The following is a 23,070-nucleotide window of genomic DNA, read 5'->3' on the forward strand; positions in this document are numbered from 1 at the left end:
ATATTCTCTACTTCTAGAAACCCTCCCACCCACTGGCTTCCTGAACTCACACTGCCCGGCTTCCTTCCTACCTCTTTGGCCATGTCAGACTACTTTGCGGACTGTTCTTTCTCTGCCTGTCTTGTAAAGGATGCTCCTCAAGATGGTTGCCAGGCAGCCTTCAGCTTAGCTGCACGTTCTCCTGGGCAACTTCATCAGTTCCCCATGATTTCCACATGCAGCTACATGCTAATCGCCATAAATCTTGATCTCTAGACTAGATACCTGGCCTGAGATGCAGCTTTAAATATCCAGCTGTTGGCTAGAAAATTCCACTCAGATGTTCCATAGATTCCTTTCACCCAAGATACCCAAGCTCATGAGAGTCTCTGAATTGCACCATCATCCAAATGACTGACTGCCAATCAGAAACCTCGAATTCATTGTTTCTCAATATCATTGTATTTTTTCTGGAAAAAAATCATCCATTTCATCAAGATTGTAAATGTTTTAGCATAGAATCTATATTGTATTTGTTTAAAATTTCTAACCTATCTAGAGTTCCCCTCCCCCGCCGCCCACTGAAATGTATACAAATATAGGTAGACGTTTAAATTATTTAACCTATCTGGATTTTATTTCATTGTGTAACATTAGGTACTTACCTTTGCCACAACTTGCTGTATTTCACAATTTTGTTGTAATTTTCTGATTGGTCCCATTTATAATTTTGACTTCGTTTAGTTCCAGGAAGAGTATCTTAAAATTTCTAGGTAATTGAGTACTAAACTGTTAAATGCTTATTGTAGTCAACTGCCCTGGATTAAAAAAGGTGTCCTGCACAGTATCTGCCTTTTGGAATTTATTGAGTTTTGAATTAATACATATTAGTTTTGTCTGCATTTCATGGGCAATGCTTTAATGTCTTATTTCATCTATCTTTTTGATCACATTATTTAACATGTCCATTTTTGCTACTATAAATTTGTCTTCCCACATTCTCATTTCTAATAGTTATATATACACACACACACATATACACACATACACTTTTCTAGTGATTTGAGAGATAGACACACTTTGTTGTTGTTGTTGTTGTTGTTGTTGTTGTTTTTGAGACAGGGACACAAAGTCCAGCCACTCAGGCTGGAGTGCAGTGGCATGATCATGGCTCACAGCAACCTCCACCTCCTGGGCTCTAGCAATCCTCCTGCCTCAGCCTCCTGACTAACTAGGGCTACAGACATGCACCACATGCCTAATTTTTGTATTTTTGGTAGAGATGGGTTTTCACCATGTTGCCCAGGCTGATCCTGAACTCCTGAGCTCAAGCAATCTGCCCACCTTAGCCTCCCAAATTGCTGGGACTATAGGCGTGAGCCACTGCTCCTGGTCTGTACATGCTATTTTAATTTACAGAAGTATCTTTAGACTTCTCTGAAAATATTTTATTTTTCCTAATTATTTGAGGTGTTGAGTCGCTCCATATATAAGGAGTTTTGCTTGCCTTCAATCTTCCCACCTCTTTCTCTCCACTTATACATTTTTGTTGGCAGTTTATCATTTCAAGCTGATTCACTATTCTTAGATTTTCTATGATCTATATTTTTAGAAACTAATTTTCATGTTTCCACTAAGTCTCATCACCATATTAACAATAATTTTTTAGACACTCTATATTTAACTGCTTTCTCGGCCAACCACCAATACTGCCATAGCACAATTTTTCCCATCTTGCATTCTTCATTGATTCAATTCTCCTGCAGTCAGGTGCTATCAATAAGAATGAGTTAAATGCTGTCTGGGCCATTGAAATAAGAGAGTATCTTTTTGGTTTTTTCACACATAAATGGCAGCTGCTCTGGATATAGAATAGTTAAGTATACTCTCCCATTCAAGATCAACTTTCTGCTTATGCCACTGGTTCTCGCTCCTCAAGGTGGAGACAGGAGAGCCTCAGGGTGATTTTTGGGGTCTTCCATCACTTCCTTGCCCTGCTGCTCTTTCCCAAGGGGGAATGAGGAGGCCAGCTGGAGTTCACATGTCCACCAGTACGACCCTGTGTGCACATACCAGCACAACAGTGCAAAATTTCTGGCATATTAATGACTTTAGCCTAGCTTCATGCATTATTACCAGATTTCCTTTATTTTTATGTTTTCCTGAAAGTATCTCTGATATATTCTGGGAGTGGGGACCGATTAAACACTTGCACTCACAAGGTCATCTTACCTAGAAACACATGTAAGAATAGCCGTATGTTTAAGTAGAATCATTCCATAAATGTTTTGCTTCCACTTAGCATTATAATGTCAGCAATTTGGGCAGACTTTTTCTTTAATAATGTGATTTTTAGTGGTGGTAATATGCAATAGTGAAAATCATTATTACCACCATTAGGATGTACTGAAGCCTTTCTATGTTAAGGGTACTCTGCTAAGCCTTTTAGGCACATCAGCTCATTCGATTCTGATTGCAATCCTATGATGTGGGTTTTATCCCCATTTTCAATGCAGTCCCAAGTGGTAAAGGTGGGATCTGTATCCTGCTTCTCTAACTCCAAAGCCTGTGCTCTTAACTTTTCCTGCTGCAGAACCAGAGACGATGATCCTTGCATCCCGCTCTGGGCATCCTCCTCAGCTTCAAGAGCTACAGATTCAAGAGCATGAATGAAGCCCAGCCTGTGTTGCCTGACTTCGTCACTGAGAGCAGAAGGAGACCCCATGCGGTATCAACCAGCAAACACAAACAGCTGCCCGGTGCTGCAGGGCAAACAGACTTGATGATGAAATTCTCAAAATTCATTGTTGCCTAATTTTTTTTTTTTTTTTTTTTTTTTAGAAATACACACCATTTTGCTAGCCAAAGTGCAGATTTTCTTAGAGAAAATAGGAAAAGTATTGATATGGGTACACTCACAACGTGCTGAATGCAAACTAAACAGATATCCCATAAGGCAGAAAATCTAACCCCTCCCTGTCTCCATTTCTGTCTTTGTCCCTTTCCATCTGCGTGGCTGTCCCCTGCCCTGGCAAGTGCCCTGCCTCTCCCAAGAGCACTGTGGGGGTCCAGCCAGGGACCCCCAACACCACCGTCCTTATCCCTTGGTCCTCCCTACTGCTCGCAGATGAATTTTCTGGAGCTGGGCTCTAATCAGTGCACAGAGGTGGGATAGAGATGAATTTTTAAAAAATATAATTTATCACACATTTGCACCCATTGTTCTCCCAACCAGATTGCAGACCACCAGGATACAGGGTCATGTCTGATTTCTTTTGCCTGCCCTCCCTTCCCCAGCTCCCAAATTAGACACAGCAGAGTATCTTGACCACACTGGGTTGGCAATTCATGTTTTACACTGAATAAGTAGATAAGGCATGATTGTCTATTTTTATGTTGTTTTTTGGCAGGTCCCTGCCAGAGTTCATAGGCACAAGCTATGGGATACATCTCGTGTGCATCAAAATGAGAGAGAGGACAGTAAAGCACAGTTGTCTACACAGACAGGGAAAATCACACTCACACATACACACACACAGAATTTCATTTAACCAAGTGCACATTGGAAGTAGAAAGCATGAAGTTGAAAGTACTCCAGCTCTGTTTAGCCAACAGTAAACCATAAGAGGGACCTCAGCCTTTAACACATGGCCGGGTTTGACAACTCTTTGGTTCCAGACTGACTTTCCCAACTGACCAGTTGCTTTTGCGTCTTTTAGGTTCAGCTTCACCTTGAATCCCAACTTCCTCCCTCCCCCTCGCTACCTCCCTGGGCGTTCTCTGGCTTTTCAGCCCTGGTGTGAGCCAAGCAAAGCTCAATTAACTAATGAGGTGCCCAAGACCAGCACCAAGACCGTCTCCAAGGGCCAACCAGGCCATTAACTGCCATCATCAGTGTAAATTTACAACCTCGCCTACCACATGGAGTGCAGGGATGCTGTGAAGTTCTGCCAACCTTTTGGCTGACAGGGATACAGAGAAGTGCTGGCAAGGCAAAAACAGAGTAAATTAAAAATACGCTTCAATCTATAGGCTCTATTTATCTATGTCTTTCTTTAGTAATATAACATTAAGGTAAAAGGTCATCGCCCCACTGAAATATAATTTATATTTACCTTTTATTAAATAATTATGGCATGGCATGAAGTTAAATATTACAGAAGCTAATCAAGAGGGAATTCAAGAGAGAAAACTCAGACATGAGAATTTCGTCTTTGCTATACATAGAATGTCTTAATCCTCCACTGGGAGTCATTCGGGTTTGCTTAAGGAGTTTAATAATACACATTTCAACTGCCACAGAATCTAAATCCCATTTGGATCAGCCTTAAAAAACTTTCATCAATACCTTGAGATTTCATAATATTTCTCTTGAGAGCCTGGATCTCATGTGCCATTTCTCATTTTGATTGCTGGTATAATATATGAGATTACTTACATATATCTTGGACCAAATAAATAGATATAAACTATAAGCAATGTGTGAATGGTTTATTTTTTTTAAGTAAATAGTATTTAACTAAAAATATCTACTGGGAACCACTCTTAAAAAAAAAAAAAAAAAGCTGGCTGGTGCTCAATATTAATTTTCCCAAAGGATTAGTGAGATATAAAATTCTACATGGTTTTAATTTTCTTTCCTTAAGAGGAGGCACAGGGAGCAGATAATGCTTACCCCATCTTATACTTCTACTTCTGTTTCACAAAAATGCAGGGGACCCTTGGTTAGAACCCTGTTCAGCCCTTAACAATTATGGCCTTGACACTGCAGGCTGGAGGTCATTTATGCTCTTGACCAGCAAGGGTACTGATCGCAAAGATGGCAACATCAAGGCCTGGTCGCTTTTCTTTGCAAAAATGTGAGAGAGGATGACGATGGGTGAGGGAAGATCTGAGTTCTCAACCGGGCTGCCACTCTGGGGATGTTGGCAGATCACACCGCTGGCCTCGGTTGCAGCTTTACTCACCAGTGAGTCTTCCCTTGGATCCTAGGATTACCATGGAGTCTGCAGATGGTCATCAGGAGGCCAATAAAAGTAGAAATTCTAAGCCTAGCCATGTGTTTCTGCATCTGTGCATTATCTGCAGAAAGGGAGCTTCATTTCATCAGATGTTCACAGAGCCCATGGTCTCCTAATGGTGACAGCCCACAGAACTAGAGAATCCCTACAGTCCTAACTCTAAATTCCAACTTTCTTCAAGAATAAGGAAAACCACTGAAAGGTTTTCTTTGCACGGTAAGAAACAAAGCAAAAAAACCTTAAATCTATATAATGTGACTGCCATATAAACACAAGACCAAAAGACAGACATTGACTGGCAATGGAAGAGAAAACATGCTTTAACAATACCTGCCACGTGGCTTTGGCCAAGGAGAATTACTCTCTGTTGACAGCATAGGAAGGCATGAAATGATCTGGCTTTGGGAGGAATTTAGATAAACACAGAGGAGCTCCTGCCCTCATGCCACTTTAGGACGTCTCTGTCCTCTTTCCTTACATAGTACTTTGTTCCCACATGTTCATTCCCATAAAGTCTGTCTTCCATGTGCTAGGATTTGGGTTCCCTTCTCTCTCCCTCGTCCTTCTTCCAATTTCCTTGTCCAATCATCTCCCTTCTGCCCTATTCCTCATGTGTCCAACATGCAAAGGCTACGTAAAACTCGCACTTAAATGCTCCTACGTTTTTCATTGCATATGATGGTGTGATGGGATAAAGCTCGTCCTAGCTTGGGAGCTGCCTTAGTTCCTGACACTAACAAATGACGCCACCTTTATTGGGTCACTTGGCCAGGTGAGGCTTTGGTTTATTTATCTGTGAAGACAAACGATTGGGGTAAATGGCATCTAAGACCCCTTTCAAGCTCTTACATTTTATGATTCTAAGGCTATCACTGATTTGGAGCAGCAGTTTTCTTCTCTGAGGAGTGCAGGGTAGAGCTGAAGTCAAGAGTTGTTGAATTAAGTTGTCTTTAACCTTGGCTACATTGAACTCTCTTCCCACATCCATTTGTTTCAATGTAGCAAAAGTTCAGTGTCACCAATTTAAAAACAAAAAGGAACAGAGATAATATAGGAACACATTATTAAGAGGTGGTACCTGCCTTTGTGGACACAGGAACAAGAATACGAGGAGAGAACCAACAGTGCACAAGCGAAAGATTAGACTGAAGCCTCTGATATTTAATTTTAAATGAAATATTAATTTAATATTTAATTACACTTTGGTTTCCAGAAAAACTGCAGCAGCAAGACAGATTATTTGAAGAAGGGAATAATATACATGGTTAAGGAGACAACTGTAAAAATTAAAGATAAATTTCAAGGGTAAATCTAAATGCCACAACGGAGCAGTTATAAATACGTTCTTGCTCTCTGTAATGTGTATTTAGAATATTACAGCCGAGTGCACCAGTCCATTAAGGGGCTGGGATGTCTCTAGTGAAACAACAGCCCCCTATTCTGGGGCTAACAACAGAGACATCATTCCTCAGACTCAGCTGAATGATGTATCTGAATTTCACAAGAAGTGGGAGTGGAGACAACTTCAGTAAAAGTGTAGGCTACCAGGGGGGCTATTGACTCAACCTCTCTCCAGCTTGAACAGGGAATAGTTGTACTCGGGCCAGTTTCTGATGTCTGAATTGGGTATTTTTAACTAAAAATCAGATTCATTTCTTCAATGGGATTTTTTTTTCCAGGATAATGCTATACAGGGAAAAAAAAAATGCGAAGTGGATGAGCTATTAACATTTGAAATCCAGTTTGCACATCTGTGCAGCACAGCTTTATGAAGGCAGGCGCCACAATTCGCACAGAGCCTCCGGGAGGAGGCTGTTTGGGGTATGATTTGGGGGTATGTGGAAAAACCTCGGTCTCTAATTTTTCCTCCCAGCTGCTGCCTGTTCTTGCCTTAATCCTGTTGAACACTTTCCCCCAAATAACGAATAGGAAAAAGAAAATTGTTTTTTGCTAAAGTAGAAGATAAGTAGTATTCTGGGAGAGAGGGTTAGTTGGCATGAATTCTCTGGTTTCTTAGTGCATCTCAATTAGCAGGTCGTCTATGTAGACCTCTAAGTTCTCCTGCACACCTCTTATCAAGCACCTACTCTGCATGTACCTGGGCCAACTGGGGCATGGTCAATCTCTTCTGCTCCTTTGGTCCACCTTTTATTATTTATTTATTTATTTCTTACAAGAACTTCTGGGTTCTTTTTAAAAAATTATTTATTTATTTATTTAAGAAACAAGGTTTCCCTTGGTTGCCCAGGCTGGAGTACAGTGGTGCAATCATAGCTCACTGCAGCCTTGATGTCCTGGGCTCACATATTTCTCCCACCTTGGGCTCCCAAGAGCTGGGACTATAGTCCCCACACCCCACCAGCCTGGCTAATTTTTTTTTTTTTTAGAGATGGGATCTTGCCTGGGTTGGTCTCAAACTCCTGGCCTCAAGTGATCCTCTGGCCTCAGCCTCCCAAAGTACTGGAATTTCAGGTATTGAAAGGCTTCCACCCTTTAATACCTGCTTCCTTGTGACCCCCTGCCCCTCACCTGCAAAGTCCATATTCTTGGGCTGCCTTGGCCTTCTCTGTCTCCTGCAAAAACCTGATTTCTAATCTAGATCGAGATATTCAGGGCACGATGTGGTAGGTCTTTCAAGAAGAATCCACATTTTCCGAAAGACACACAAAGAAGCCCAGCACTGTTGCAACAGCAATGAGGGAGGACGCTGCCCAGAGCTTCCCAGAGCTGCATGTATCCTCCCACCAGATGCTTACAACAGTGAATTGTGCTTGTGCTTCTATATTTATATACATAAATACCTTTACATATGTATATAATTTTATCTTTCTAATGGGGTAAGTATATCCCCATTTTTAGGTTAGAAAAATGGCACAAAGAATAGTTGTTTTTCCTGAAAGTTGGAATGCAAATTCCTGCCTCTTCACTCTGTCATCGGCTCTCTTCTATACAACAGCCTGCCCCGGCGCCAAGTTCTCTCAAGCTTAATAAAAATGTGGAGTTCATATTTCTTGGCCTCCTGCAACTTCAGTTATTTGTAGAGAGGATAATTTCTATGACTTCTAAAGAATTCAAGGCACTTCACAGGCTGTGAGACTAGCACATCATACTGACTGGAGCCTCCCCTTCATGACTCCTGCTTTTTGAGTTTTCTAGAAAGTTCCACCTAAGAGCAGGCATTACTATTGTGTTTACGGTGAAAGGACCCAGTCTCATAAGAACGTTCCCATGGGTAGAGTGCTTATAAGCCAAAAAGTCTCTGCAACAGCCTCATAAGCAGAACTTAGGTCTCACAAACTCATTTCTTTAAAATACACATTCCCTAAATTAGTTCAACCACCATGGAAGACAGGTCCTCAATCCTCAAGGATCGACAACCAGAACTGCCATTTGACTTGGCAATCCCATTACTAGGTATATACCCAAAGGAATATAAATCATTCTATTATAAAGTAACATGCACACATATGTTTGTTGAAGCACTATTCACAAAAGCAAAGACTTGGAACCAACCCAAATACCCATCAATGATAGACTGGATAACGAAAATGTGGTATATATACACTGTGGAATACTATGCAGCTATAAAAAGGAATGAGAGCATGTCATTTGCAGGGACATGGATGAAGCTGGAAGCCATCATCCTCAGCAAACTAACACAGGAACAGAAAACCAAACACCGCATGTTCTCACTCATAAGTGGGAGCTGAACAATGAGAACACATGGACACAGGGAGGGGAACAGCATGCACTGTTGGCAGGTGGGGTTGGGCAGGGAGAGGAACAGCATCAGGACAAGTAGCTAATGCATGCAGGGTGCATTATAATAGCAAATAGCAAGGTGATGGATCGATCTGTGCAGAAAACCACCATGGCACACGTATACCTATGTAACAAATCTGTACGTCCTGCACATGTATCCCAGAACTTAAAGTAAAATAAAACTTAAAATATAACAATAAAAACTAAAATAAAATACAGATTCTCAGACACTCTCAGGAGAGTAGAAAAAATATTCCCATATTGCAATCTGAAAACCAGGGCCCAGGTAAGGCGCCTTCTGAGACCCCCTTCATGCTCACCAGCCACAGCCTATTTCCTGTGCACCTCTCCAGAGTCACAGCCTGAGAGCCAAGGCATCATCTGCCAAGTAAAACAAGACAAGACCAAACAGATGGCCTTGGTATCATTTTTTCTAACAAACTGTACAGTATTGAGAAGTAGTACAGGTTAGGTGTTAAGAGCAGAACTTTGGAATAAGACATCTAGGTTTCATCATAGCTTGGTGACATTAGGCAAGTGACTTAATTTCTCTAAGTAGCAGGATCTCAACTATGAAGTTGAGATACTCATTGAACTGTCATCACAGACAAAGGTGGTGATACTCGAGCCTGTAGGACAGAGCCTTGCCTTACGTACTTAATAGATGACAGATGTGATTATTGAACTACTGTCATTTTTGCTTATTATTCTGTCTTATGATAGAACTTACAAAAGACTTATTAACCAGCTGTCTAATGTGTAGCCCAGGTTCTGCAAAGAACCACAGGAACAATAGTGAAAAGCTATGCTCATTTACCCCCATGTCCTCACACATTGTGTTTTGCCCTGGATTCTGTGGTTGGTACAGATTTGACAGTTAGAGACAATGACCTTTCCACCCTCAAATACCATGCTCTGATATCCTCTCCCTGCATACTCGCTGCCACCTGAAGTCAAGACAGCCAAGAAGTCTCTGCACAACCAGACACTGTGGTTCTATTGGGTGCCCCACTAGGATTATTTTTCTGCATTGCCAGTTCTCTGTGGAAAAGTCTGGGAGGAAAACAGAGGATCTCTTCTCCTCTTCTCTCTGCCTAGCCTGGCATACTTCCTCCAGGTCTTAAACCAGTTAAGAGGCAACTGGACTTTCCCTAATGAGCCCTGTTCTCATGTGGCTCTCTCAATTGTGCAGCAGCAAGTTGCACGTTAGCAAACAATGGTTGGTGGAAAATAGACCTGCAAAGTCACATGTGCAAAGAAAATGTGTTGTTTTTCAGAGCCCTGAGGTTGTTTGTGCTGTGGTTGGCAGTGGCAACCATGGTGGTGTGGCTAATTAACCAGGTACACCTAATAATGGGCTTGGCTCTGTCATGGTGGTGTATCCTTGGATACAGAAAATGTCAACCGTTGGACTACAGACCACAGAGTGTGTGCAGTGGGGCACGGGTGGAAGGAGGAAAGGTTCTCTGGAGTCTCCTGCAGGACTCTCCCTCTAGAGGGTTCTACATAAGAGTAAACACTAATATTGTGTTCCTGGTGAACGGACCCAGTCTCATAAGAACCCTCCCATGGGTGGAGTGCTTTATAGGCCAGAAAGCCTCTCCAACAGCCTCAGGAGCAGAACTCAGGTTTCTCAAACTCATTTCTTTGTTTAAAATACAGATTCCCAGACTCTGACAGAAGAGTATGATTTGGTATTGTCTGGAATGGTGCCAAGCATAATTCTTATGATCGGCCAAATTAGGGAAACACCTTTGGGTAACAGCATAATTGGCACCAGAGCTTTACAGATAATGGAAATGAGGCTCAGAGAGGTCAGTGATCGGGTGAAAGTAGACACAAGCAGTGGACCACAAGGCCAGCCCCTGAAGGCAGCGCCTCCGGCTGGTCCAATGCATCTCCTCTCAGATCCTGTCCTGCTCACAGCACTCACTCTGCACCTTTTAAAACTCTCTAGGTTTCAAGTTTTGCCTTTTCCTCCAGAACCAGAATGACTTTTTGTCCACCTTGCCATTGGAGCTGAGTGGTTCGTCTAGGCCTATGGCAGCCTAGGAGCACTGTCCTGCAGTGAAGCGGCCCAGGCGTCCAGGGTGCGTGGGTCAGTGCTTCAGGGTGGCTGGAAAGACGGGAGGGCCTTGTCCTTCTCCTCCTAGGGAAGAGGACATGGCTCTCCAGGTGACCTCAGTGAAGACTCAGCTCTGAGGTGGAACAGCCCATCAGCAGGTTCCTGGGGAAGCACTGATGGTGGGTTAAGAGGCAATTGGTTTTTCACGTCAGTAGCTGCCAGTTCAGTGGGAAAGACAGGAGGCCACCAAAGCATTTCCTGTGGGGTCTAGAACCCTCCATGGATGACATCAGCTTCCTGTTTCCGCCAACCCAGGCGGTACTTCGCTCAGTAGCCTCGGGGTGGAAGTTTTCCGAGAGAGTGGCCAGACTCCTGAGCCATCCCTGATAGCATTTGTAGTTTTGATTTCTTCTTTATTTGTGAACAAACAAACTCCTGAGTCCCTCCCCTCCTCACCCCGACTGCCCCTGAAGGCCCTTCCTTCTCAAAGGCAGTTTCTGGAAGAAGTACCACCAGCTATCAGGCTAGAAATACTTTGTACCTGAAAAATCAAGTTTACTAATGTGCATTGTTTCAGTATTTAAACGTGTGACACTATATTGTGCCATACTTTATTCTTCTAATTCTTTTTTTTTTTTTTTTTTGGAGACGGAGCCTCATTCTGTCGCCCACGCTGGAGTGCAGTGGCGGGATCTCAGCTCACTGCAAGCTCCGCCTCCTGGGTTTACGCCATTCTCCTGCCTCAGCCTCCCGAGTAGCTGGGACTACAGGCGCCCGCCACCTCGCCCGACTGGTTCTAATTTTTAAATTATTTAATTGTACTAGAAAATAGATACAAGTAAGCAACATGAAAAAAATTTAAATAACAACAACACTGAGAAACCACCATTGTTAACACCTCGGCATGCAGAATTCTGTACCCTACTAGGGTTGCTTGTAAAACTACTCATTTTTCATATATCTAAACATTGGGTCATATCATGCAGACTATTTTAAAGCTCCTTTAAAACCCGTATCACAGATGCCTTTCATGTAAATAAATATCCATCCATGGCATTATTTTTAATGTCTCTAAAAAAGTATAGATGTTCTCTTATTTGTTTAATGAATCCCCTAATGTGCAATGAGGATATTTTCTTCTTTTTTTTAATGTAGTATGAAAGGACAAGTCTTGAGTATGTATTACCTTTGTTTTTAACATAATGTTCAATTTGCTTACATAATTTAACAGCAAAATTGCTGAAACTTTGCCAGTTCTTGTGAGCCTGTGTGAGCTGACTCCAGCATGTCAACGCCTCTGTTCCTCCCAGTCGCCAGAACTGTACACTTCCCAGTATTAGTCTAGATGTGTTTCCTCGGTTGCAGGATTATTTCAGAAATTCCCTACGACAACTTGTTTGGTTTTAAGATTCGCACTGAGGATACTTTCAATTTTTCATTATAATAAACTCCCATGAACGGTCTTCCAGCAAACTCAATTATTTCCTAGGTAGACATTTCTAGAAGTAGAATTGCTGGGTCAAAGGGCACATACATCTTCAGGTGTTCTCTTATCAAATTTACACTTCTGCAGTAGTATCTTAGATAGTTATGATACCTACCCATCTCCTTAGAGCTCTATCACCCACGTCCAGGTGTGTCTTTGAAACACTAGAGATACCAGAGCTCTACATGCAGAAAGTGTCCTGGAACAAGACCCACTCTCCAACTGACTTCAGAGACAGCCCACACTCCTGGTTTCCTCCTACCCTGACCACTTCTTTTCAGGCTCCTTCCCAGGTTCCTTCTGTCATCTTTAATCCTGCATGCTGGTGTTCCCAAGGTGCCATATTTGGACTTCTCTACTCTTCCATGGCGATCTCATCTGGTCCTGTGGCTTTAAATCCTGTCTAGAGTATCCTGCAGTAGTATCTTGCAGTAGTATCTTAGAAACTCCCCATTGTCTTTGAATTTTGTCAACCTGAGTATTTTCATTTGTTTAAAAGAAAATCTTTGCCAACTTGATAGGGAAAAAAAGATGATCTTGTTGCCTTGATTTGCATTTATTTATTAATGTGGTTGGGATTTTTTTATTATAAAAGGTTTATTTGTTTACTTGTCTTCCTTCCTGAATTTAACTCTTGATGTTCATTGCTAGCTTTCTAGTTGGGTATTTGTCTTTTCCTCTTTAATTTCTAAGATACCTAACATTCTCCTCTTTTTCCACAATGTATAACATAGCAGTTAACAAACAGTAGGCACGAAATAAATTTTTTTCTGAATAAAGGAAAAAATCTTTTTATAGCTAAGATAATAGGCCACGTAGAGCAAATATGTTCTCAGGTTGTCCTTTTCCCTTTAATGCCTGGCATATTGACGCAAACATTTTCCTGTTACGTAATCATATCTTTTGCTTGATGGTGCCTGTCTTTAGCCTCAATGTTCACAAGTCTCAAAATGATAATTACTCTTTAAATCTATAATCTTCTGAAATGTCTACATTTTTAATAAAAATGTTTAATTTGAATACATTTTAGTTTATATGCTATGAAATTTAAAATCTGTCTCTTTTAATGCTTAACTAGTTGGCCCAGCACATTTGTTAAGCATTCCATCTTTTCTACATTGACCTGACCTGGCTTCCCTCACCTACTAATACCTAAGTATTTATACCCTTAATGTGTGCAAAGTGTTTATTTTTTAAATGTTCTCTTCTGTTGCATGACATTTCTGTATGTTCCTACAAAGCCCCATATTCTTTTAATTATTGAAACTTAAAATAGGTTTTAATGTCTGGCAGGGCAAGGGCCTCTCATTTTTCAAAATCCTCTTTTAACACCTTTCCTTCCCAGGTGAACTTTTGTAAAGTTTCCCCAAACATTTTGTTGGTATTTTGATTGGCACTGTGTTAAATGTATTCATTAATCGACATCTTTACAATATTAAATCTTCCCACCTCTCCACCAGCTGGAAGTATTTTGTCCTTCCTCTGAACTCCCTTAGCACGTTATACCTTAAAAAAAAAATCACTTTCTAAACTATACCCACCCAATTTTTCAACTCTGAAACCTGAGCGTTGTCCCCTCCCTCCCCTCCCCAACCTTCACCCCATCCAATCAATCAAGTTGTGTCAATGCTACCTCCTAAATTTTATCCACTTCTGCCTGTCCCCACCGCCAGCACTCTGCTCCAAGTTACCATCATTTCTGGCCTGGGCCACCCCACTGGCCTCCAAGTGACCTCCCTGCATCCAACCTGGCTTCCAAGCTATCCTCTGCACTGTAGCCAAAATGATCTTTTAAAAGGCAGATCTGATGGTGGCAATATTCCCAAAGCTTCCCACCACGCTTGAAGAAGAGCTGAAAAAAACAAGCCTTGATGTGACCTGGCCCCTGCCCTCCCTTGCAGCTTGAATGCAGCCTCTCTTAAACTTATTCTTTCTGCTCTGTTCATAAAATATATCCAATGTTCTTGCCTACCCCAGGGCCTTTGCACATACTGTTTCCTCTCGTCTATTCTAAATCCCCCCCATCAACTCAGTTTAAGGAGGTTCAATTCCCCTGGCATATGTTCCCAGCATCCTACACAACTCCTTTTAGTCCTCATCAGGTTTGCAATTCCTTGTTTAAGTCAGTCTCCATACTGATAAGGCTAATGGTAATGATACAGAAGTGCTGGCAAAGGAAGGGTGTGGTATCTTTAAATGATACGGAAGTGGGGAACAGAAGTGCTGGGGAGGGGAAGGCATGGTCCCTGGCTAGGTCTCCACCCCTGGGCCTGTGCCCATGGACCTAAGTGAGGACAGGCATTTTTGCTTTCCTGCCCAAATGTTGCATTTCCCAAGACCATCCTGGCCTGCCATGCCCCCATCCTGTGCCTATAAATACCCCAAGACCCTAGAAGGCAGACATACATCAGCGGAGGAACACCTGGCCAGCTGGACATCCAGAGGAACGCACCGACAGGCATTGGCAGGCCACCGACCGGCAGAACAACACAGAATGTGGCTGGGGCAGTCGGAGGAGAACCTGGGCTGCCGAAAGGCCGGGCGAAAACCATCTATCTCCCTTGTGGCTCCCCCATCTGCTGAGAGCTACCTTCCCTCGATAAAACCTTGCACTCATTCTCCAAGCCCAGGTGTGATCCCATTCTTCCGCTACACCAAAGCAAGAACCCTGGAATATGAAAGCCCTCTGTCCTTGTGATAAGACAGGGGTCTAATTGAGCTGAGTAACACAAGCCGCCTATGGAAAGCTAAATTAAAAGAACACCTGTAACACACCCCCACTGGGGCTTCAGCTGTAAACATTCACCCCAGACACTGCCATGGGGTCAGAGCCCCACAGCCTGCCCATGTGCATGCTCCCCTAGAGGTTTGAGCAGTGGGACACTGAACAAGGGAGCCACAGCCCCATCGCACACCCTGCGAGGGGGACAAGGGGACTTTTCCCATTTCAGTAATAATAAGAATAATATAAATAATAAACCACTTTTTGACTAATAAGATATGGGCCATTTTGTCCACTCTCTATCCCAGGTACTTTCCATCAAGAGACCTGGCTGCACCAGCTTGTGAAGGCAGGTGGTGAAGTTTTCAGGAACGTTGTGAGCTATTTGAGTGGTAACTTGCAATCTGCCATGGTGAGAGTATTTGACCATGGAAATCAGTAAATGGTATAAACCCATGCTTTAAAAAAGAAAATCACCTTCTTCCTGAAGAGCCCGTTGTTAAACCTTTGCCAGCCCACCACAGTTGCCATGCCCTGTATCCTTTAGTCCTCAGCTCTGTAGGTAGCCCATTTTACAGACGGGGGAAAAAGAGGTTAAGTCACTTCCCCAAGATTCAAGAACAATTCAGGAGGCAAGCCACGCTATGAGTCCAGGTATCTAATTCCAGAGCATGAGCAGTTCACCTTTACGTCAGCGCGTTGTAATGTCAGGAAGGTGGGAGCCACTGGTTTGACTTCTCTCCGATAGCCCCAGCATAGAGCTCAATGTTGAGCACAGCGAGCATTGCTCAATAAATATACACTTCACGCAAAAGTTGTGCATGTCTCAGCACATGAAGAAAACAGAGATATTTTCTGATACGACTTGCTAAAGTAGCATCAGAAAGACACCAGGCACGATGGCCAGAGGCCTGAATTTTGGTTCTAACGCCATCTTTAATTCAACAGGCAATTACTAGCAAATCACTTCTGCTTAGGTTTCAGTTTTCTCTCCTGCAAAAGAAGGTCTTTGACTAGATGATCTTCATAGTCCCTTAATCTCTCAAATTATTTGAATTTACATATAACATAACATCTGTTATTTTCACAGGTGTATGGGCTCCTCTTTTGCTAGGTACTGTGTTTCCAAGATCTGTCGACCACAGCCTCCTCATTCTGTCTGGCAAATTCCTACTTTGCTTCAAAAATGTCATCTATTATTACCTCCTCTGGGAAGCCTTCCCTGATTGCCCAAAGCTAGTCACTCCCTGCATAGTGCCCCTATAACCCTGTTTTTATTTTAGGGGCTGAATCTAATTATTATAATGTAACAGTAGCCATCTCCCCCCTTTTTTTTTTTTTTTTTTTAACTTTTGTCATCTCCCATTCTAGAACTGTAAGCTGATAGAGGTGTACAGATATTATTGATTTTGTGTGTTCAGAGCATGTGTTTGTTGAGTAAATAAATGGGTGACACTTCTACCTGGGTCCTACCTTCAGAAATTCATATCTAATTGGTCTGGGGTTTGACCTAGGCACTGATCATTTAAAGTGTGGCCAAGGGTGAGGACCTCTTTTACACACACACACACACACGTACACAACACCTGGTTCCAAACGTCTACATCAATGGCCCTACTTATTATTGAGATTGTTCTTTACTTCAATAGAGAGTTGAGGATTGACTGCAATGTGCCTGTTATGATACCTACCCATCTCCTTATAGGCCAGCTCCATCACCCACGTCTACGGGTGTCTTTGAAACACTAGAGATACCAGAAGCTCTACATGCAAAAAGTGTCCTGGAACAAGACCCACTCTCCAACTGACTTCAGGGACAGCCTACGCTCCTGGTTTCCTCCTACTCTGACCACTCTTTCTCAGGCTCCTTCCCAAGTTCCTCCTGTCATCTTTAATCCTGCATGCTGGTGTTCCCAAGCACCATATTTGGACTTCTCCACCCTATCATGGTAATCTCATCCGGTCCTGTGGCTTTAAATCCTGTCTAGATGCTGGTTGCTCGTCTGCTCAACACCTTCCATGTCTTCCCATCCAAAGTCCTTGCCCTGCCTGACTTTCCAACCTCATCTCCCATCACTCTCTTCCCCACTGACTCCACTCCAGCCACACGGGCATTCTTGCTCTTCCCCATCAACACCAGGCTCCCTACCACTTGTAATCTTGCTGTACCCTCTACCTGTGACAACCCCCTCCCCCAGATTCATGGACTTCCAAGCACTTCTCCAGTGAATACCAGTGGACCAAATGGAAAACCCAGCCCCAGGGAGCTCCTGCAATGGAGGAGGGAATGTGGATGGAGAGGAGGACGGAGGAAGGAGAGAAGGGGGGATGGATTTCCACAGCTGGCCCCATCCTGGGATTCAGGTCTCTGCTCCATGTCCCCTCCTCAGAGAGGCCTCCCTAACCAGCCTGCCCAACCCTCCCTCACTCTCCTTCCCTTACTTCTCACTATCTGAAATTATGTCACTTATTTTCTTTCTTGTCTGTCTTCCCCTCTATAATATAAGCTTTATGAAGATGGGGGCTTTACCTTCCTCCCTTCTATATCCCAGAGCTTAGAGCTGTGCCAGCCCATGGCAGGCAGGTCATAAATACTAGTTTGAATGAATGAACTACATCCCTTTGGAGCTGGACCAGTAATTTTTTTTATTGTGACTGCAATAGAATCTCCCATAGATCCACAGAAAATAACACCTGAGATGTGCTTATCTCAGGACAGAAAATTCAAAGGCTGAATTTTAAATAAATAGACCTAAACATTACCTCTTTCCATCTACTCCTAATTGGTAGCTAGCCAGACATTGACATTTTAACAAGAGTAGGAATCAGAGCGCAAATGAGAGACTATACTATCTATAAAATAATATTATTAAAAATTTATAATATGCCTGCTATAATTTTTGGTTTATGTATTTCTTTCTCTATACTCTTTATTTTCTCTGTCAAAGTATAATACCTCATTGATCTTCCTGCCTCTGGTTGTTCCCCAATTAACTCAGTCTTTATATCAACAACATTTCTTTTTTTGAAGACAATATCTTTGAGTTACTCTTCCTTGCACAGAAACCCTCAATGCCTTCTTATTTCCTGGCAAGTCAAGTCTAAATTCCCTTACAAGGCTTCTTTTGTTTTTAACTTTAAAAAAATGTGGTAAAATACACATAACATAGAATTTACCATCTTAATCATTTTTAAGTGTACAGCTCAATTGGGCTAAGTAGTTCACATTGCTGTACAACCATCATCACCATCCATATCCAGAACTCTTTTTGTCTTGCAAAACTGAATCTCTGGACCCATTAAACAAATCCCCAATTTCCCCTCCCTTAACCCTTGGTACCCACCATTTGACTTTCCGTCTCTAGGAATTTGACTACACTAGGTACTACATAAGGTTTTTAAGCTGTTTTATGCTTTGTTTCCCTCCCATGCTGATATGGTTTGACTCCCCCGAAATCTCACCTTGAATTTTAGCTCCCATAATTCCCATGTGTTGTGTGAGGTACCCGGTGGGAGAGAGTTGAATCATGGGGGCAGTTTCCCCCATACTGTTCTCATGGTAGTGAATAAGTCTCACGAGATCTGATGATTTTACAGGGGGGTTCCCCTTTCGCTTGGTTCTCATTCTCTCATCTGTCACCATGTAAGATGCGCCTTTCGCCTTCTGCCATGATTGTGAGGCCTCCCCAGCCATGTGGAACTATGAGTCCATTGAACCTCTTTTTCTTCACAAATTACCCAGTCTCAGGTATGTCTTTATCAGCAGCATGAAAACGGACTCCACATGCCCAGCACATGTAGGATAAGTTCCAGTGTAAGTACAAAATGCATTGCCACAGCTGTCAGACGAGCTTTTGGTCCTGTAGGAATGTGCTCACCTCACCCTGTGGCCTTTGCCTATGTGATTACCATAGTGAGAACATTCTCCCTTTCTCTCTTTGCCCATCCAAATTCTCCCTGTCCTTAAATATGGTCTTCAATTTTCATATCTTCCTTGGCACCTCACCCCATTACTCTTGCCCATACTAGACTCTGTCTTTCTGAAACTCATATTCCATTCATTGGAAATACCAAACATTTCAAATTTATGAATTCACCAGCTGTTCTTCGCAATATACCGTTGTCTCCTTCAAAAGTTTCTAAACTTCCAAATGGGGAAGGGATCATGTCTTACATGTCATCCATATCCTTCTCTTAGAAAAAGCAATTGATACAAAGTAGAAATTCAACAAATATTGACTAATATATGATTTTTACCTTCTTGAAGTTTTAAAATACTTCAAATTGCTCTCCAACATCACTGGGCAACCCTCTCGAATCTTTTCAAGAAAATGCAGTTACAGCCAATAACTGTCCATTGTTTAATCTGACCACGTGGATAAAAGACGGTTCTAGCATGGTTTCAACAGAGTTAAATTTGTAGAGGTATGTTCCTGAAATGAGCTGCTGTGATCTCCCAGATCATGCAGAAGTTGCTTAAATAAAATACTAATTGAGAAGTGAACCTTCACATCACCATTCAACATCTATCACTCAGCTCACTCTTTCCACACCAGTAAAAAGACCTAGAAACATCAGGATGATTATAAAGTGCAGATACTGGGAATTGGCGCAAAGGCAAACCAGAAGCCGGCCTCTCTTGGCATCATTTTCTCACCTACCTGTGTAAATGAACCTTCCTGGGGCTCCTTTGCAGAACTGTTTAGATTTATAAGATAATGTCACCTCCACCACGCCTGGGATGTGCCGGGGAGGAGTCTGTACTCTGATGGCATGAGGGGTTATTAGCTGAGGAATGAATAGGCAGGGAAATAAAATACCCATTAGGCAAGCCATCACCAAGGACATAAGGTGTACAGCATCTCCCACTATTGTTCCCCAGGGACTGCTTTCTCTCTGCTCTACTCTAACTGTAGTACTTCTAGCTCCAAATACACTCTGAACATCCCTGTCCTGTCTCTGTCTGTCTGTGTGTGTGTGTCTCTGTCCGTCCCTCTGTGTGTGTGTGTGTGTGTCTCTCTCTCCATGCCCCACCCCCTGCCCCACAACCTTGGAATTTCCTCTCAACTCAACCAATCTAGGTCCTTTATTTCTACAAGCCCAGCCCAAGTCCCTCTCACCTCCTGCTACCAACCCCACCCTCATCCCTGGAATCCTTTCCTCTGCTGAACTCCTATCCTGCTTATGACTTCAAATATTGATCTGGCAAGTTCCAACTCCAACTTAGCACTGTCACTGATCTTTTTGTAATGTTTTATATTATGATGAAAGTCAAACACATCCAATTTAGAACATTTGGAAATTATAGAAAAATATTTTTAAAAAATTAACATCATAGAGATGATCAATATCAACATTTGTTTTGTTTCCAGTACCCTTCTATAAATGTGTGCTATATAACTAGATTTTACATCCATAGGCACTGTTATCCTTATTTTTTTTCTGCTTAGTATTACAGTGTAAGCATATCCTTTCTCCTGTATCATTTGAAGTTTTTCAAAATATTTTTTAACGGTGGAGTGATATTCCATCACTTTACAATTCTAGATTTCTAAGTGTTCACCATTTTAAATAATACTTCAGTGGATACTTATCTTCTTAAGAAACTCATGCCCGATTTGCTATGACTTCTATGCTTTTTTACCCTTGGTGTTTGTGCTGCTGATGCTCTAGGAATGACTAGTTTCCCAAATCAAAACAATCTTTGGGCGAAAGGAAATCAGAGTAAGCCTGATGCCTCTGCCTACCTCGCTCCATACAAGCATGGTCCCAAACACCACTTGGAGACCATCAAAGAAGTTGTCCCCAATGATGATGACCATGGCTCCTCCTGTGGTCCAGCCTTCACTCGGGCTAATGGCTTTGATGCAGGGGGTAGCTAAGAAGACAGGAAAGAAAAAGTCAGGTTTGTTCTTTCATGGGTGTCCAACTTTTTGGCTTCCCAGGCCCACGCTGGAAGAAGAAGAATTGTCTTGGGCCACATATAAAATACAATAATGCTAACGATAACTGATGAGCTAAAAGCAAACAAACAAAAAAGGTTCATGTATAATTTTTGTGATATCCCCCACCACAGATAAGAAAAAGAATCCTTGCCTTCAAAGGATTGGACAACCACAAATAAACAAAAATGCCCTTGCATTCAAAGGGCTGGACACCATATATGGTTGAAGCTTAGAGTGCTGGGGATGGGCTGCTTTTGAAAGCTGTTGGTCATTCCAAGAAGTTCAAGCTGAGATTTGTTGACTTGCCATCATTCCCTAATTGGCTGTTGGTTTTCACCGAGTCATTAAAGCCTAATGAGTTGACCATTATGTATGAAAAAGTAAAACACTTAGGTAATTGTGCAAAGGGTGTTTCAAAAACCCTGTTGTTTTTGCCCATATTTTTATAAGTTGATCACACTGGAAATGTGTAAATCCCCTTTCTCTCCCCACCTCCTCTGCCCTAAGATGTTAAGATTTACAAGGCCTGTTAATGGGCCAGAGAGAGAGGGAGAAAGCAAAATCTATCATAGTTGAAGGCTTTTTTCAGCTTTATCAAGAGACAATTTCTAATCACTCTACTAACTTTGTAGGAAGGATTTTCCCCACTTCTTCCATATGCTCCAGGCCTCTGGACTTTATATCCCAACAGGAACCCAATATGGTTTTCAGGCCATAACTAAAGTCAATCCATCACTCCATTTCCAAAGTTGACAGGGTCAAAGGTAGAGGAGAACTTTGGCAGGACTCCAAAAACATGAGCCCCCTTTGAACAGCCAGTCAATCACATCCAATCAGTCAAAAGAAACTGGATGGGTTCCTAGTCCTGAACTCTGGGATTTTCTTCTCCCCTTTCAGTGCTCACTGTGGGAGAATTAACACCACTCCAAATTCTTTACTGATTCAATCATTTTCTTTCAGTTCATTAATTCCTGTTTACAATGATACAAGATACATTTTCAGGCTGAGTTAGCGTGGGAGGTGGGGGTTGGGTGGTAATATATAACAAAACATCACACTAGAATAGTAGCCTAATTTGACCATACATTCTGTCTTATAAGGTCTTTCTATACCACTGAGTTGGGGCGTGCAGAAGGAAGGGGAATAACTAAAATGGAATTTACTTAGATTTGTCAGTTATCTTCATCGATATACTTGAATTTTTTGGACAACTTGAAGTTTAACAGTTACCAGTATTTCTAATTACTTTAATGCACTTGGAAAACTACCCAGAACAGACCATGATTTCTTCTTGTCCAAGCAAACAAAAATCAATTAGCGTCAGTTTCTTTCCAAACATTGTTTTGTTTTGCCTACAATCTGTTTAAGGGCACATCTGACACTTATTCATACATGTCTGGCACTGCAGTGTTCCTGTTTAACTAAGATGTCATAGGCCTACGTTTGCCTGAAATGCCCGTCTCGCAAAAAGGAAAACACAGAACAGAATGGAAGAGAGTGGGAGGCATGAGGACTTGGCACGGGCTGGTAGACGTGTGGGGCTTACAGTGGAGCAGGCTGGAGTCCGTGTTTACAACTTCGTTAAGAAAAAAACCCACATGGTCCTGTGTACTTTCTCTTCTCTGACTGCGAGACATAAATTTGAAGTTCGAACAAGGAAATTCATGGAGAATTTCATGTGTCTACTATGCTGAGCGCAGGCAGCCCTACCTTCTGATGGGTCAAGTCTTCTTGCTCTCCGTCCATGTTTGGAGTTGTTATGAACAAACATGTTGTCAGAAACAGCTAGGACGTGTCCATCCACGTTCACTGTTGTTGACAACACAACCTGCATATTGAAAGGAAAAAGGAAAAAGCGGGTGCAGTGGAATTAGTTTCACATAAAGTAGCAAATGCACCAAAATTCTTTTTTGCCACAATTCCATATAGCAAAGGGGAGATGGGACAGAACTTGGGACTCAACAGAGTTTTCTCCTTCTGTAATTATGTCAGAACTTTACAGAAAAAGTGGCTGCCCTTCATCCATGCATTGTCAAGAATCTTTGCTCAAAGCACACCCATGTAATGAAGTGGAGAAAATGGCTATCTGC

General features: G+C 42.2%; 1 protein-coding gene across 5 annotated transcripts in view; it reads right to left on the reverse strand.

Annotated features, from left to right (window-relative positions):
* Positions 1–23,070, reverse strand: part of EBF2 (early B cell factor 2) — a 202,295-nt gene that overhangs the window by 23,361 nt on the left and 155,864 nt on the right. For 3 of the 5 annotated variants that reach the window (XM_025394007.1, XM_025394005.1, XM_025394006.1), the window contains 3 exons: positions 22,691–22,808; positions 20,783–20,913; positions 19,697–19,823 (listed from right to left, as the gene is read on the reverse strand). In XM_025394007.1, the coding sequence (XP_025249792.1) occupies positions 19,697–19,823; positions 20,783–20,913; positions 22,691–22,808 (376 nt within the window). Of the gene's footprint in view, positions 1–19,696; positions 19,824–20,782; positions 20,914–22,666; positions 22,809–23,070 lie in introns of all 5 variants that reach the window. The other 2 variants (XM_025394008.1, XM_025394004.1) reach the window with 1 other exon arrangement.

The sequence above is a fragment of the Theropithecus gelada genome, chromosome 8 (genome assembly GCF_003255815.1).
Source record: "Theropithecus gelada isolate Dixy chromosome 8, Tgel_1.0, whole genome shotgun sequence".
Taxonomy (NCBI): Eukaryota; Metazoa; Chordata; class Mammalia; order Primates; family Cercopithecidae; genus Theropithecus; species Theropithecus gelada.